The sequence below is a fragment of the Lentinula edodes genome (genome assembly GCF_021015755.1).
Source record: "Lentinula edodes strain Le(Bin) 0899 ss11 chromosome Unknown C8R40scaffold_52, whole genome shotgun sequence".
Classification (NCBI taxonomy): domain Eukaryota; kingdom Fungi; phylum Basidiomycota; class Agaricomycetes; order Agaricales; family Omphalotaceae; genus Lentinula; species Lentinula edodes.
In genome coordinates, this window is record NW_025764358.1 from 133,338 (window position 1) to 146,483 (window position 13,146).

General features: G+C 47.6%; 4 protein-coding genes across 4 annotated transcripts; 2 read left to right on the forward strand and 2 right to left on the reverse strand.

Annotated features, from left to right (window-relative positions):
- Positions 1–9,190: 9,190 nt before the first annotated feature.
- Positions 9,191–10,016, forward strand: C8R40DRAFT_1073847 (uncharacterized protein; the record flags this gene model as incomplete). The annotated part of the gene is made up of 3 exons (XM_046226638.1): positions 9,191–9,532; positions 9,700–9,784; positions 9,922–10,016. 3 exons carry the CDS (start codon positions 9,191–9,193, stop codon positions 10,014–10,016), a joined length of 522 nt encoding a protein of 173 aa, XP_046080813.1.
- Positions 10,017–10,699: 683 nt separating this feature from the next.
- C8R40DRAFT_1176428 (uncharacterized protein) lies at positions 10,700–11,012 on the reverse strand (the record flags this gene model as incomplete). Its single annotated transcript, XM_046232510.1, has 2 exons — positions 10,700–10,848; positions 10,907–11,012. The coding sequence occupies 2 exons, from the start codon at positions 11,010–11,012 to the stop codon at positions 10,700–10,702; spliced, it is 255 nt and encodes an 84-aa protein (XP_046080814.1).
- Positions 11,013–11,810: 798 nt separating this feature from the next.
- Positions 11,811–12,358, reverse strand: C8R40DRAFT_1058869 (uncharacterized protein; the record flags this gene model as incomplete). Its single annotated transcript, XM_046225225.1, has 2 exons — positions 11,811–12,030; positions 12,087–12,358. The coding sequence occupies 2 exons, from the start codon at positions 12,356–12,358 to the stop codon at positions 11,811–11,813; spliced, it is 492 nt and encodes a 163-aa protein (XP_046080815.1).
- Positions 12,359–12,554: 196 nt separating this feature from the next.
- On the forward strand, positions 12,555–12,827 carry C8R40DRAFT_1000930 (uncharacterized protein; the record flags this gene model as incomplete). Its single annotated transcript, XM_046222750.1, has 2 exons — positions 12,555–12,611; positions 12,666–12,827. Coding segments are annotated over 2 exons (219 nt in total), but the record flags the coding sequence as incomplete, so codon positions are not given.
- Positions 12,828–13,146: the final 319 nt, after the last annotated feature.

Sequence of the window (13,146 nt, forward strand, 5' to 3'; positions counted from 1 at the left end):
TTGGCCAGATCGCCACACCGTTTCAACTGAACGTAATGTGCAATTCTCTGATAGGCAGATCCAACCCGTTGAGGGGGAGGATCAAGACTTGGGAAATCTAGAAACATCGGTCACCGAGTCGGAACAGCCTATCATACCAGTACCGGAGGAAATAGCTGAACCCATCAACCCAGATATAATCACAGGAAAACGCGTCAGGAAGCCGACCAAGAAAATCCAGGACATCATCAATGGACTTGGAGAGCCAAACCGAGAGCTCAGGCATCTTACAGCATCACTTGGTCAAGTAACAGGTGAAATCATTGCTGACCCCACATCAGTTGCAGAAGCAATGCGACGTCCCGATTGGTCTCAATGGCGGGAAGCCATGAATGAGGAAATCCGGAGATTACAACAGCGCGGGACATATGATATTGTCATTCCACCTGATGATGCCAACATCCTCACATCGAAATGGGTATTCAGGACCAAGCGAGATGAACAAGGAAAAGTCACAGGCCACAGAGCCAGACTAGTGGTAAGAGGTTTTAACCAGATACCAGACGTTGACTACTTCCCAGATGAAACGTTCGCATCAGTCACAAAGCTAGCAGCAGCTCGAGCCATCCTCAGCACAGGAGCCGAACAGAACATGTTCATTCACCAGATGGATGTCAAATCGGCATATCTATATGGTAAACTGGATGACAATGAACAAATCTACATGAAGGCACCACCAGGTGTCGACATTGAAGTTAAAGCAGGACAAGTGCTTAAACTCAAGCTTGCCCTCTATGGACTTAAACAAGCCGGTTGCCGTTGGTACATGAGATTCAGGGAGATCATGACATCAGTCGGTCTCACCAGGTCAAATTTCGATCATGCCGTATTCTATCGAACTGACCCTTTTTGTATCATATTCATCCACGTCGATGATATGACTATGCTTACCAAGACCATGGCTGTAATGGACACTCTAAAGAAGAAGATCAGGGACCAGATCGAAGTTGTCGATTCTGGAGAGATTCACTGGTTACTAGGGATTGAGATCTGCCGATCTCTACATACACGGTCCATTCATTTATCCCAAAGGGCATATATTGACGCGATCCTATCTCGATATGGATTTGCAGATGTCAAACCCCTTTCCATCCCATTCGATCCACACATACATCTTACCAAGGACCAGATGCCAACTACCGTCGAGGATATCACATACATGCGCGACAAGCCCTACAGAGAAGCTGTTGGCGCCCTACAATACTTATCAGTAGCAACTCGACCTGACATCACTTATGCAGTCGGCATACTGGCAAAGTTTTTGCAGAACCCCGGAATTACTCACTGGAACGCTGTAAAGCGTGTTTATGCATATCTCAAATACACCCGAGACCTATGGCTCACATTCGGAGGAACACAAGCAGAAATCGAAGGATACACGGACGCTGACTGTCATAAAGTACGCAGCCCCTATCATTTTCCTTTTCTCACCGTCTCGACGCCTTTACTTGTACGATACATCATCCCATCACTGTCAAACCCCCATCGATTACTGATCCATCGATTACTGATCCACCTGACCCATCTTCTCCTTCTACTGGCTTCCGCCACCTTCCTTGTTCCTAAACTGTACAGTATTACATCGTTGTTTCTCGCAGACCGGATTATGTATATATAGCCAACCCTCCACAGCCTGGTCCCTTATCTTGACCTCTCTGTCATTATCTGGGACCAGGTATGTGCTTACTTATTATTACCTATGACTACGATACTCAATATATCTCTGTCATTATCTGGGACCAGCTTGCCGCCGTTCTGCTTAGTCGCTCCGCCTTGTTGCCTTGTCCAGTTGCTCCGCCTCACCGTTCTGCTTAGTCGCTCCGCTTTCCCGCTCCGTTAGTCACTCCGCCTCTGCCGCTTCGTGACAATAGGTCAAGATCCATTACTGCACTGACAGCCTACCGATAAGGTTGTCCTTGCAGGGTCTATAGACACCACGTCTTCCCCAGTTCCGCCCGACTCTGAAACACCTGTTGCCAGTATAGACTGCTCCGCACTCCCGCACGCACTTGACCCCAGAGACCAAGCTCACGCCCATAACAACGACGATACTTGGCGCGATTGCCAGTCTCAACCTTGCCCCAACGCCCTTTCGAACTCAATCCGAGAGCCACTCACTGTGAGCAATATAACCTTCCTGCCGATTCCCCAACCCCGATTGCCTACTCCCATCATGTCGACTCCTATCCCGCCTGCCCCAAACACCTCTGCGGAGGATCTCATGGCTCAGCTCATCAGACAAGTAGCTAATCTTGCTACAGCTATGGAGGAACGCTCATCCTCTAAGTCAAGCATGAACAAGCCCGAGGTTTTCAAGGGTAAAGATGGCGCTGAAGCCCGTCGCTTCATGGCTCAGTTCCAGAATTGGGCGTCAGAACAACCGGATCTCGCCAAAAGCCAAGTAAAACTCATCAAGTCCGCCTTGGGCTTCTTCACAGAAAGTGCCGGAGATTGGGCAACCCCCCATCTGCTACATTTCAATGCGGAAAATCCCCCTTTCGGAGGAAATTGGGAGGCGTTTCTGAAGGAATTTAGCCAACGGTTTGAACCAATGGACCCAGGTATGGAAGCCCGTAGCGAGATCAAGAATCTCAGGCAAAGTAAAGGACAGACAGTTGCGGAATTCGCTCAGAAGTTCAAGGATATCGGAGATCGGACTGAAATGTCTGATATTGACTTGCGGGAACGTTTCTTCACTGCATTACTCCCAGAGATCCGACAACACCTCATCACCGTAAACATTGCCCAAGGAATTGCTCCGACTCTGAAGGAGGCAATCAAACGGGCCATATCGGTGGATGTCTACCTGCACGATCCCACCATGACTGGCCGAAACTCTGGATACCCTCCCACGCATACCGCTCATACTACCCCTGCTGACCCCCATGCTATGGACATTGATGCAACCCACACCAGTAATGGGAATACTAGGGAAGCATTCCTAGCTCGCATGCGAGGACGATGCTTCGGCTGCGGTGCCCAAGGTCATGTCAAGCAAAACTGCCCACACCGAGAAACCACCTGCCGCTACTGTGGACGTCGAGGACATCTGGAAGCAGTCTGCCAAGACAAATTCATGGGACTCGGACGAGACCGAGGCCGACGCCAGCAACCTCGACGCCAACAGATATCCGCTACGGGACCCGCGCCATTCTCCCTATTCCCAAACGAATCCGTCCAAATCGCATCCTCGACCCCAACATCTGCTTCTGCACCCGTAGCTGCTACTCCGAGCCCCCCTAACCAGGACTTTTCCAATCAGATTGGTCAAATAAGGGAATTACTTGATCGTGCTAACGCTATGTCCTCCTCGTCCTCTGGCTTCCAACAGGGTTTTTAAAGAGGGTACCCGCTTCGGCTGCACCGAGAGTACCCCGTAATCAGTTTGTTATGTTCGCTACTTCCTCGTATGACTCGCACCCATCATGTACAATATCGTCGATCCGGGAATTAAACTCTACTTCCCCACATTTCCGAATTCATGCGAGACTAAGAGGAAGGAATCACAGTATAACAACTGCAGCCATGGTAGACTGTGGAGCTACCGCCCTGTTTTTAAACCAAAACTTTGTCACCCGGAACCATGTAAGATGTGCACCCCTCCATAAACCAATCGACGTTTTTAATATCGATGGAACACCTAACCGAGCTGGACGGATAACCCATTTTGCACGTCTAGCACTCACAGTGGATAATCAAGAGCGATGGATGGACTTTCTGATCACCAACCTAGGAGGTGAAGACATCATCCTTGGACTCCCCTGGCTACGGAAGGTAAATCCGGAGATTGATTGGGAGAAAGGACGACTTTCAGTAAAGCCTCCTCGAGTAACGATAGAAGAAGTCCCAGACGAGGAGATCTTGTACTCTCATCTAGCCGCCACTCACACAGAAACCCCGACCCTCGAACTCCCGGAACTGGAACCTCCCGCAGAAAACCCCCACATTGAGGTGCCACTAGAAGCGACCCTTGAACCGAGTGAATCAGCAGCGGTGGAAGAACCACCAATACACCGAATTCGAGCCAATCATAAAACTCGCCGGGCATGGGTAAAAGCAGGAATTCTAGAGGAACAGACGGAGGAAGTCTGGTGCGCCGCAGGATTCACTTACTCCCAGCAGCTAGCAGAGGAAGCCAACCGAGACAAACCCGTTAAAACCTTTGAAGAAATGGTCCCTGAGCAGTATCGTGATTTCAAGAAGGTTTTCTCAGAATCCGCCTCCGAACGATTACCTGCCCACCAACCTTGGGACCATGCGATTGATCTCGTACCTGGAGCACCGGCAACCATGCGTACCAAGATTTATCCCATGTCCCTAAACGAGCAGGAGGAGTTGGATCGTTTCCTAGAAGAAAACCTACGGAAAGGCTATATCGTCCCCTCAAAATCACCAATCTCATCACCGGTCTTCTTCGTAAAGAAGAAGGATGGGAAACTCCGTTTCGTACAAGACTACCGGAAACTGAACGAGTACACTGTGAAGAACCGATACCCGCTCCCATTAGTTGCTGACATCATTAGCCGACTTCAGGGAGCCAGATACTTCACGAAGTTTGATGTCCGCTGGGGTTACAATAACATACGGATTAAGAAGGGGCATGAATGGAAAGGCGCGTTCGCAACAACCCGAGGCTTGTTCGAGCCTAAGGTCATGTTCTTTGGTCTCACAAATTCCCCTGCCACGTTCCAAGCACTTATGAATGCTATATTTGCTGATCTCATTGCAGCCGGCAAGGTGGCAGTCTACCTAGATGACATCCTTATCTTCAGTAACGATCTCGAGGAACACCGACGAATGGTACGGGAAGTATTAACTCGGTTAGAAAAGCACGACCTCTACCTACGACCCGAAAAATGCGAATTTGAACAACAACAGATTGAATACCTTGGACTCATCATCTCAGAAGGGGAGGTGAGAATGGATCCGGTAAAAGTAGCGGCTGTTCGTGACTGGCCGGTCCCTACTAACCTTCGGGAACTACGAGGATTCTTGGGATTTGCAAACTTCTACCGACGCTTTATCCGGAATTTTGCCAAAATAGCACGACCTCTGAACGACCTGACGAAGAAAGACACCAGCTTTACCTGGACCGACACTCGACAGAAAGCATTTGATACCCTTCGAGAAGCCTTCATCTCTGCACCGATCCTTGCTCTATGGACACCAGACAGGCCTACTCGAATTGAGGTAGACGCATCAGGCTTTGCCACGGGAGGCGCCCTTATGCAGAAGCAAGATGATGGCCAATGGCATCCGGTAGCCTTCAGATCGGCATCCATGCAGCCAGCGGAACGGAACTACAAAATCTACGATCGAGAAATGCTTGCTATCATTGAAGCACTGAAGGATTGGAGGAACTTTCTAGAAGGACTCCCTCAACCATTCGACATCATTACGGACCATTCGAACCTCGAATTCTGGCGCACTGCACAAGACCTCACCCGCCGACAAGCCCGATGGGCCCTCTATCTGTCACGGTTTGACTTTCACATGATCCACCGCCCTGGCAGAGTAAACACCCAAGCTGATGCTCTCTCCCGCATGGCAGTTCATCATGTATCGGACAGCGATGATAACCGACAACAGACAGTCCTTAAACCTGGCCACTTCGTAAAAATTGCAGCTTCGATCCTACAGAACCCCTTAGAGGATCGTATCCGGAAAGCCTCAGAACGGGAGGCACAGGTATTGGAGGGTCTCAAAACAGTCAAAGAGCACGGACTACAGCGCTTAGCCAATGGGATAGCCGAATGGGAAGAAGACAATGGGTTGGTCTACTACCGAGGTCGAGTATACGTACCAGCAAATGACGACCTACGCACTGAGGTACTCCGTCAATGCCACGACCATCCAACTGCAGGACACCCCGGACTACACGGGACACTTGACTTGGTCAGTACCCATTTCTGGTGGCCTACGTTGCGCTCTTTTGTGGAAAAATACGTTGAGGGATGCGAGGTTTGTGCCCGTAAGAAGATCCAGCGACACCCACGGGCCGTAACTCAACCATTAGATGTACCATCCGGTCTATGGGAAGAGGTAGGGGTTGACCTGATAACACAGCTACCTAACTCCCAAGGCTACGATGCTGTCTTGGTTTGCACAGACCTGTATGGAAAACAAATTCACGCTATTCCTTGCACCAGCTCCATCACAGCCGAAGGCGTTGCCGATATTTACTACCGAGAGATCTTCCGTCTCCATGGTCTTCCTCTTCACTTTAAATCCGACCGCGGACCCCAGTTTGCAGCTAAACTCATGCGATCCCTTCTCGCTAGGCTAGGAATTAAATCAGATCTAACCTCCGGATACCGTCCTCAGTCTAATGGCCAAACCGAACGAGCAAATCAGGAAGTAGAGAAATACATCCGCCTCTATGTAGGACGACGACAAGACGACTGGGCAGAGCACCTTCCCATGGCGGAGTTTGTGATTAACTCACGGACTCATTCTGCGCTAGGCATGTCCCCGTTCGAGCTAACCTACGGCTATCTTCCCCTGTTCAATATCCCAGTGGGCCAACGCAGCGGTATTCCAGCTGTGGACGACCGTATACGGATTCTCCGAGAAGCGCGACAAGATGCCGGAGCTGCCTTACACCTAGGAAAGAAACAACAGAAGGAGGGATACGAACGCGGGAAGCGGAAAGCTCATCAATTTAAAGTTGGAGACCTAGTCTGGCTCAGTGCAGAGGACATTAACCTTCAGCTTTCCAGTGAAAAGTTAGGAGATCGACAGCTTGGCCCGTATCGCATTCTGGAGAAAATTGGCCCTTTAGACTACCGCCTTGACCTTCCCCTATCCCTAGATCGCCTCCATCCCGTCTTCCATGTTGATAAACTATACCCCTGGAAAGGTAACTCCATTAATGGCGAAATACCAACACCACCAGAGCCGGTATACTTAGAGGATGAAGACGAACCGGAATACGAAGTAGAGGAGATCTTAGACAGCCGGGTTCGATGGAAGAAGTTGGAATACTTGGTTAAGTGGAAAGGTTATGACGCAGGGCACAACTCTTGGGAACCCGCAGCCAACCTCAGTCGAGCACCAAAAATTGTTCGGGCCTTTCATAAAAAACACCCAACAGCGGCAAAGCCTTGACCATCGAGGGCAATGGTCATAAGGAGGGGGGTAATGTCATAAAGTACGCAGCCCCTATCATTTTCCTTTTCTCACCGTCTCGACGCCTTTACTTGTACGATACATCATCCCATCACTGTCAAACCCCCATCGATTACTGATCCATCGATTACTGATCCACCTGACCCATCTTCTCCTTCTACTGGCTTCCGCCACCTTCCTTGTTCCTAAACTGTACAGTATTACATCGTTGTTTCTCGCAGACCGGATTATGTATATATAGCCAACCCTCCACAGCCTGGTCCCTTATCTTGACCTCTCTGTCATTATCTGGGACCAGGTATGTGCTTACTTATTATTACCTATGACTACGATACTCAATATATCTCTGTCATTATCTGGGACCAGCTTGCCGCCGTTCTGCTTAGTCGCTCCGCCTTGTTGCCTTGTCCAGTTGCTCCGCCTCACCGTTCTGCTTAGTCGCTCCGCTTTCCCGCTCCGTTAGTCACTCCGCCTCTGCCGCTTCGTGACACTGACGGAATGTCCCAGGAGGATAGACATGCTATCTCAGGATACGTTTTCATGCTCAACGGAGGAGCAGTGTCATGGTCATCCAAGCGACAAGATACCATCTCATTATCAACCACGGAAGCTGAGTATATTGCTTTGACTCACGCTGCCAAGGAAGCAATTTGGTTTAGGAATCTCTTATCGGAACTATTTGGTCCTATCACAAAATCAATCATTCTCAACGCCGACAACCAATCCGCCATCGCTCTTGCTAAAGATGATCGCTTCCATGCCCGAACCAAACACATTGATATTCGATACCACTTCATCCGATATGTCATTGAAGAAGGAAAGATTCGCCTTGTTTACTGCTCTACGGAAGACATGACTGCAGACATCTTTACAAAGGCGCTTCCATCTCTTAAGGCCAAACACTTCGCTGCGTCCATGGGACTAACAAAGGTTTGAGGGGGAGTGTTAACATTTAATGACTCACATACCATCTATGGAACATTGTTCTCTTGTTACAAACCACTATCTCACTATCATGTTATCAGTCTCACCGTCGTGTTATCAATCCCACCATCGTGTACTATTACTATAGGACTACCAGTAGGATACATCGTATTGTACTTCCTTTCTCTCTCGCTACGTTTAGCTGTAACATGACATCATCTACCTTGGACTTGTATATAAACCTGTAGTATTCGTCTTGTCGAATAAGCAGTCCTCTCTACTCCTTCATCGTCTGATCTGTGTGATCAACTACAGTGCTGTGTTGTCATATGCATGCAATTCACCCTATACGCTTCCCGGCCCGGCCCGGAGCGGCCGGACTTCGGAATAATTACCTTGTGACTTATTTATTATTCCGAGCTTTCATCGAGGTCTTATGACTACTGTATTTGGGATGTATATAAGCTAGAATACTTTGTACGTTGTAGTCAAGCTTGAAATCAAGTGTACTACCTTATCCCACTCTTTAATATCTCTTTTACCTTTGCTTCTGAGCTGCTCCGGACTCCCGGATCACAGGAACACCATCTAGGCTACTCATCTTGACACTATATCCTTGCCATTATATTCCCGGGGACACAACAGTGTGTGAAGGGTGTTGCTAATAGCTTCACCGACGTCCCACTCCCAGTGTGTACTACAGGCCAATACTCAGTTCCGGACCTCGGAATTATCCCGGGCCATTCCCGGGCCAGATCCGGCCTCAGAACCTCTATAGCTATTGACCTGTAGGCACGGTCTTGTCATGTGTGCACTTTATCTCTTACTGCCATTGCTGCTGAATATAACGTGATTATATTCTAACATCCTTTCCTGCAATTCGTTCAAACTGAGCGAACAGCATTTTGCAGCTTGTGGTGTTTATAAAGATTACCGCGTCGTGCCCAGAGTTGCTTCGAGAATCAACCACAGGTGAGTCGAACTGGGCGAGGGGTCTATCTTATCATAATTTCTGCGATCTGACCACCCCCCCCCCCTGTCAACAAGTTGTGCACCGAATGTAGTCTATCACTTTGATGAGGCAACGTTCACTTTTAACATGGTTGCGACTCGGAATATCAAAGCTGGCGAAGAAATCCTGACGATGTACTGTGGGCTGCAGGTTCCAAAAGCAGAGCGTCACCGCAATCTGCTACCTTACGGCATCGATCCTTGCCGTTGCCGGGCCTGCGGGACCACCAATCAAATCTATTCAGACCGGAGGAGAAAGTCAATATGCAGCTTTGACATGATAGGAGCGAAGAATCTCCCGCCGCGAGCCGCATTGAAAGAATTTGCACGGCTGGTAAAATTGATTGAAAAAGAGAAACTGCATTGTTTGGATATTTATCCCATTGCTTTACACTGGATGGGTTACTTCTGGGGGAAAGTGAACCAGAAGGTAATTTCTCAGAAGAAGTTGAAGGAGGTAGAAATATACTTTGATATCAAAGGAAAGCCACATTCGAAATGGCTTCAGGATAGAATTGCTATTGCAGTTTGATCATTCATGAAGCAAGATTTGGGCGTGTAATATAACAAATGTAGTATGTACGAAACATTTGATAGATTTTGGGAGGCGAATACTTTGACAGACGGAGGACATCGAAATTGTATAACTGGATGCGTGTTACTGGAGATAGTACAACATTCGGTAAGTTGCATTTTCCTCAATTTGAACGACGTTTGGGCAAAAAAAAAGGTGCTTTACAGCGTATTCAAAAAACCTTGTCAGTAGCGTAAAAAACGAGATAAAATAAAATAAAATCGAAAAGGTACCCGACGTTTTAGCCGACCGCCTGGAGCCGCTTGGCGAGTGCGCTGTCACTCACGCCTTTCGACAACGATCTTCCGTGGTGGAAGAGGGTGGAGGTAACAAAGGGTAATAAGTCCACTCAAGATCACAATGTCGATGGAGCTCCTCCCAGCATGGTCAGACTCTCCAGAGGCATCAGCATCTGTTAGTCCTACCTCAGAAGCAAAAGATCCACGATCATATTACAGTGCTCTGCGAAATGGTTTGCTTGTATGGATTTTTTACCAAGTGTTTATTGTTGTTTATTTTTGGTTATTTGTCTAATACATTTTTGGGCCGAGTCTCTTTGAGGACCACCACGGCCGTCGGGCTTCAAAAAGTGATTGATGAATCCTTTTTGGGGTAAAAATTTATTGGACAAATAAATAAACACAAATAGATGTGAAAAAGTCGAGCAAGCACTTACGCAAAGCACTGTACATTGTTGAAAGGTGCGAGTGACAGCGCGCTCGCCAAGCAGCTCCAAGCGGTCGGCTAAAATGTCAGGTACCTTTTCGATTTTATTTTATTTTATCTCGTTTGTTACGCTACTGACAAGGTTTTTTGGACACGCTGTAATGAACATGGATGAATAGATAATGTCCCCCAACCCTTCGAAGACATAACAAAAGTCGTAAACGCAAAATACATAATAATTGTTGTACAAAATTCATCTCGACGTAGTAATACAAAGTCCTTGAAAGCAGGCAGGTATATGATACATTCAACCAGAACGAGTCCGAGGGCATGATGAGGACATGATGAAGAAACGGCTTATATCTCGACGTGTGATGAGGGAGCAGGTGCTGCTATTATCCCACCCAACACGTAGCTCGCAGTGTCAATCACAGAACTGACGAGTTTGCTGGTGCTTTCTGCTAATGCGATGTTCACGTCAAGTTCGGGGACGTTGGCGCAAAGAGCTGGAGGAGATGGAAGATGTCAGTTGGTATGGAGGGGTTGTAAGAAAGGAGAACTTACTGGAATCATTGGGGCACGGTACTTCGACATCCTCGACAATGGGTAATGGTGAAGCAGAGGTGAATGCAGCTGCAATGAGAGCGACGAGAGCGTATTTCAATTGCATGTTTAGAATTTCGATTGGAAGGTCGTTTCGAGTATAGAGATGTTTGTGTGAGTGTAACACGTTGAAGTGTTAAATTGGACAAGACGATTGGAGTTAAAAGCAAAATCAGCCAAGCTTAAATAGCTGCTAAAAACATTAGACAACGAAAAAGTTCCAGAAACATCGTAATAGGTGTTCAGCTAGTAAATCGATGTTCCAGTTTCAGCGTAGTTTCAGCACGTCAGTAAATCCATAGGTCTCAAGCCTTGACTGAAACCTGGTGTGGAACCCCTAGACATTCAGACGCAGGGGGGAAGGGGAGGGATAAAAGAAGAAAAATGTGTATTGTGATAGTGAATTCCAAAGCAGGCTAGGTGTGAGGGCCACGGGTGATGGTTAGTATGCGTTGAGCATGGAAGCTTGAAAGCTACAGGAATTAGCAGTTAGACGTGTCTGCGATCAGGATCTGACCTGGTAATACTCAGTACTTAGGAAGATGACATTGACATCGAGGAAATTCCGAGTCACTTGTCTCAGCAAAACCTCCTTTAACATTTTATCTCCACGAAAACGCGCTGGCTGTGCATGAATCCTCAGACGTTCCATGGGAAGGGTTGTGTGGGAGTCTATAGCGTAGCTGAAGGTATGGGTATATTTCAAGAATGTGCAATAGACACGGAAGGAAGGACAGACTGCGTTGCTGTATAGTAATGTCTACCGATTAAAGGTGAAGATTAAGTTTGAACCTATAATATATTTCAATGGAAAGCACACTTAGATATATAGACGGGAAATAGAAATATGGAACATACCGCAAATTTATCTCGAAGCACCCTTGAACTGCTTAGCTTTCTTCGCCTTCTTTCCCAATTTTCTGCCAGTTTTCCTCTTCTTGACCTTCTTGGTAGGAGTAGCAGGAGTCGGCGTAGGCGTAGCACTGGCGGTTGGCCCAGCTCCTCGTATCCTGAGTCTCCCGTCTTTCAGAGTTTCGGTAATGATAGGGCTCGCAGCTGGTCTGAATTTGTGCTCTGTCGAATATCTGCAAGTATATTGCTTAGTTTACTCTAGACAATACGAAAGCATGGTTGTACATACCTATTAGCGTATACAATTTGAGGTTTCTGACTCCGTAAAATCCTGGCTCTTCCGAGCACGATGGCAAACCAGAATAGAAAGGCAATAAATAAGAGCAAGAGTATTCGTTTGAAGGGCGATGGCGTTGGCTGGTGGAATCGAGGGTCCTCTGCGGGCACTTCTTCTTCTTCTTCTTCCTGCTGACTCTCCTCTTCTTCCTCTGACTCATTTCGGAGTAGCTCTTCACGCTCCTCAGCCTCAGCCGCCGATTTCTCCTGCGTCAGTTGTGTCATTGTGAACGAATGGGAGGGCGCTAATTTTTATTACGTATACAACATGACGGGACAGATATCCTATGACGTCGTCGTACCATTACTTTTCTTACACAGTATCGATTCACTGCAAATAATGTCTGCTTCAGGTGCAACTGCTCAGGTCAAATCATTTCTATCTGATCTACTAACTATCCTGCTTACAAACCGGTATCAGGATTCCAACTGGAAAGCCAGAGAACAAGGAGAAGAGGCGCGATTCATCCATGAGAAGGTAGCTCAAACATATTCCCTAGCTAGCTGTCTTGCTAACGCTTTTATCTCTTAGGATCAAGCACAACTAGCTGCTATCCGCGATCAGCTCAACGAGGCCGATAAAGCGCAGCCTGCTAGTAATACCGCCTCCACACAAGATAGAGATTTTGAGGGAGGTTTCGGTGGCCAGGAGGATCTAGAAGATCGCTACGCTACCACAAGCGGGGAGCATTAATTTAACCCAACTGGAAATCTGCAGCCGCTGCCTTTTGGTTACCAACATTCACGCAGATTCACCAAAGTTACGCTGACAATAACCGCCCTTCCCCTTGACTATCTAGTAACCATGTATTGTAAAAATAATTAAAAAAAGTAAGTGACAGGAATCAGAATTATCATGTACTATACTTCCCTCTACCAATGCATTCACCATCCTGTTGAGCCTTTACCGTATGTCACCATTTTGAGCCAAGCATGAGTGGCGTATCCGAGTAACACTATACCCATAGTTGAACTCATAGGCAGTGGTAATAGCAAGACGAATACTGCGGCAA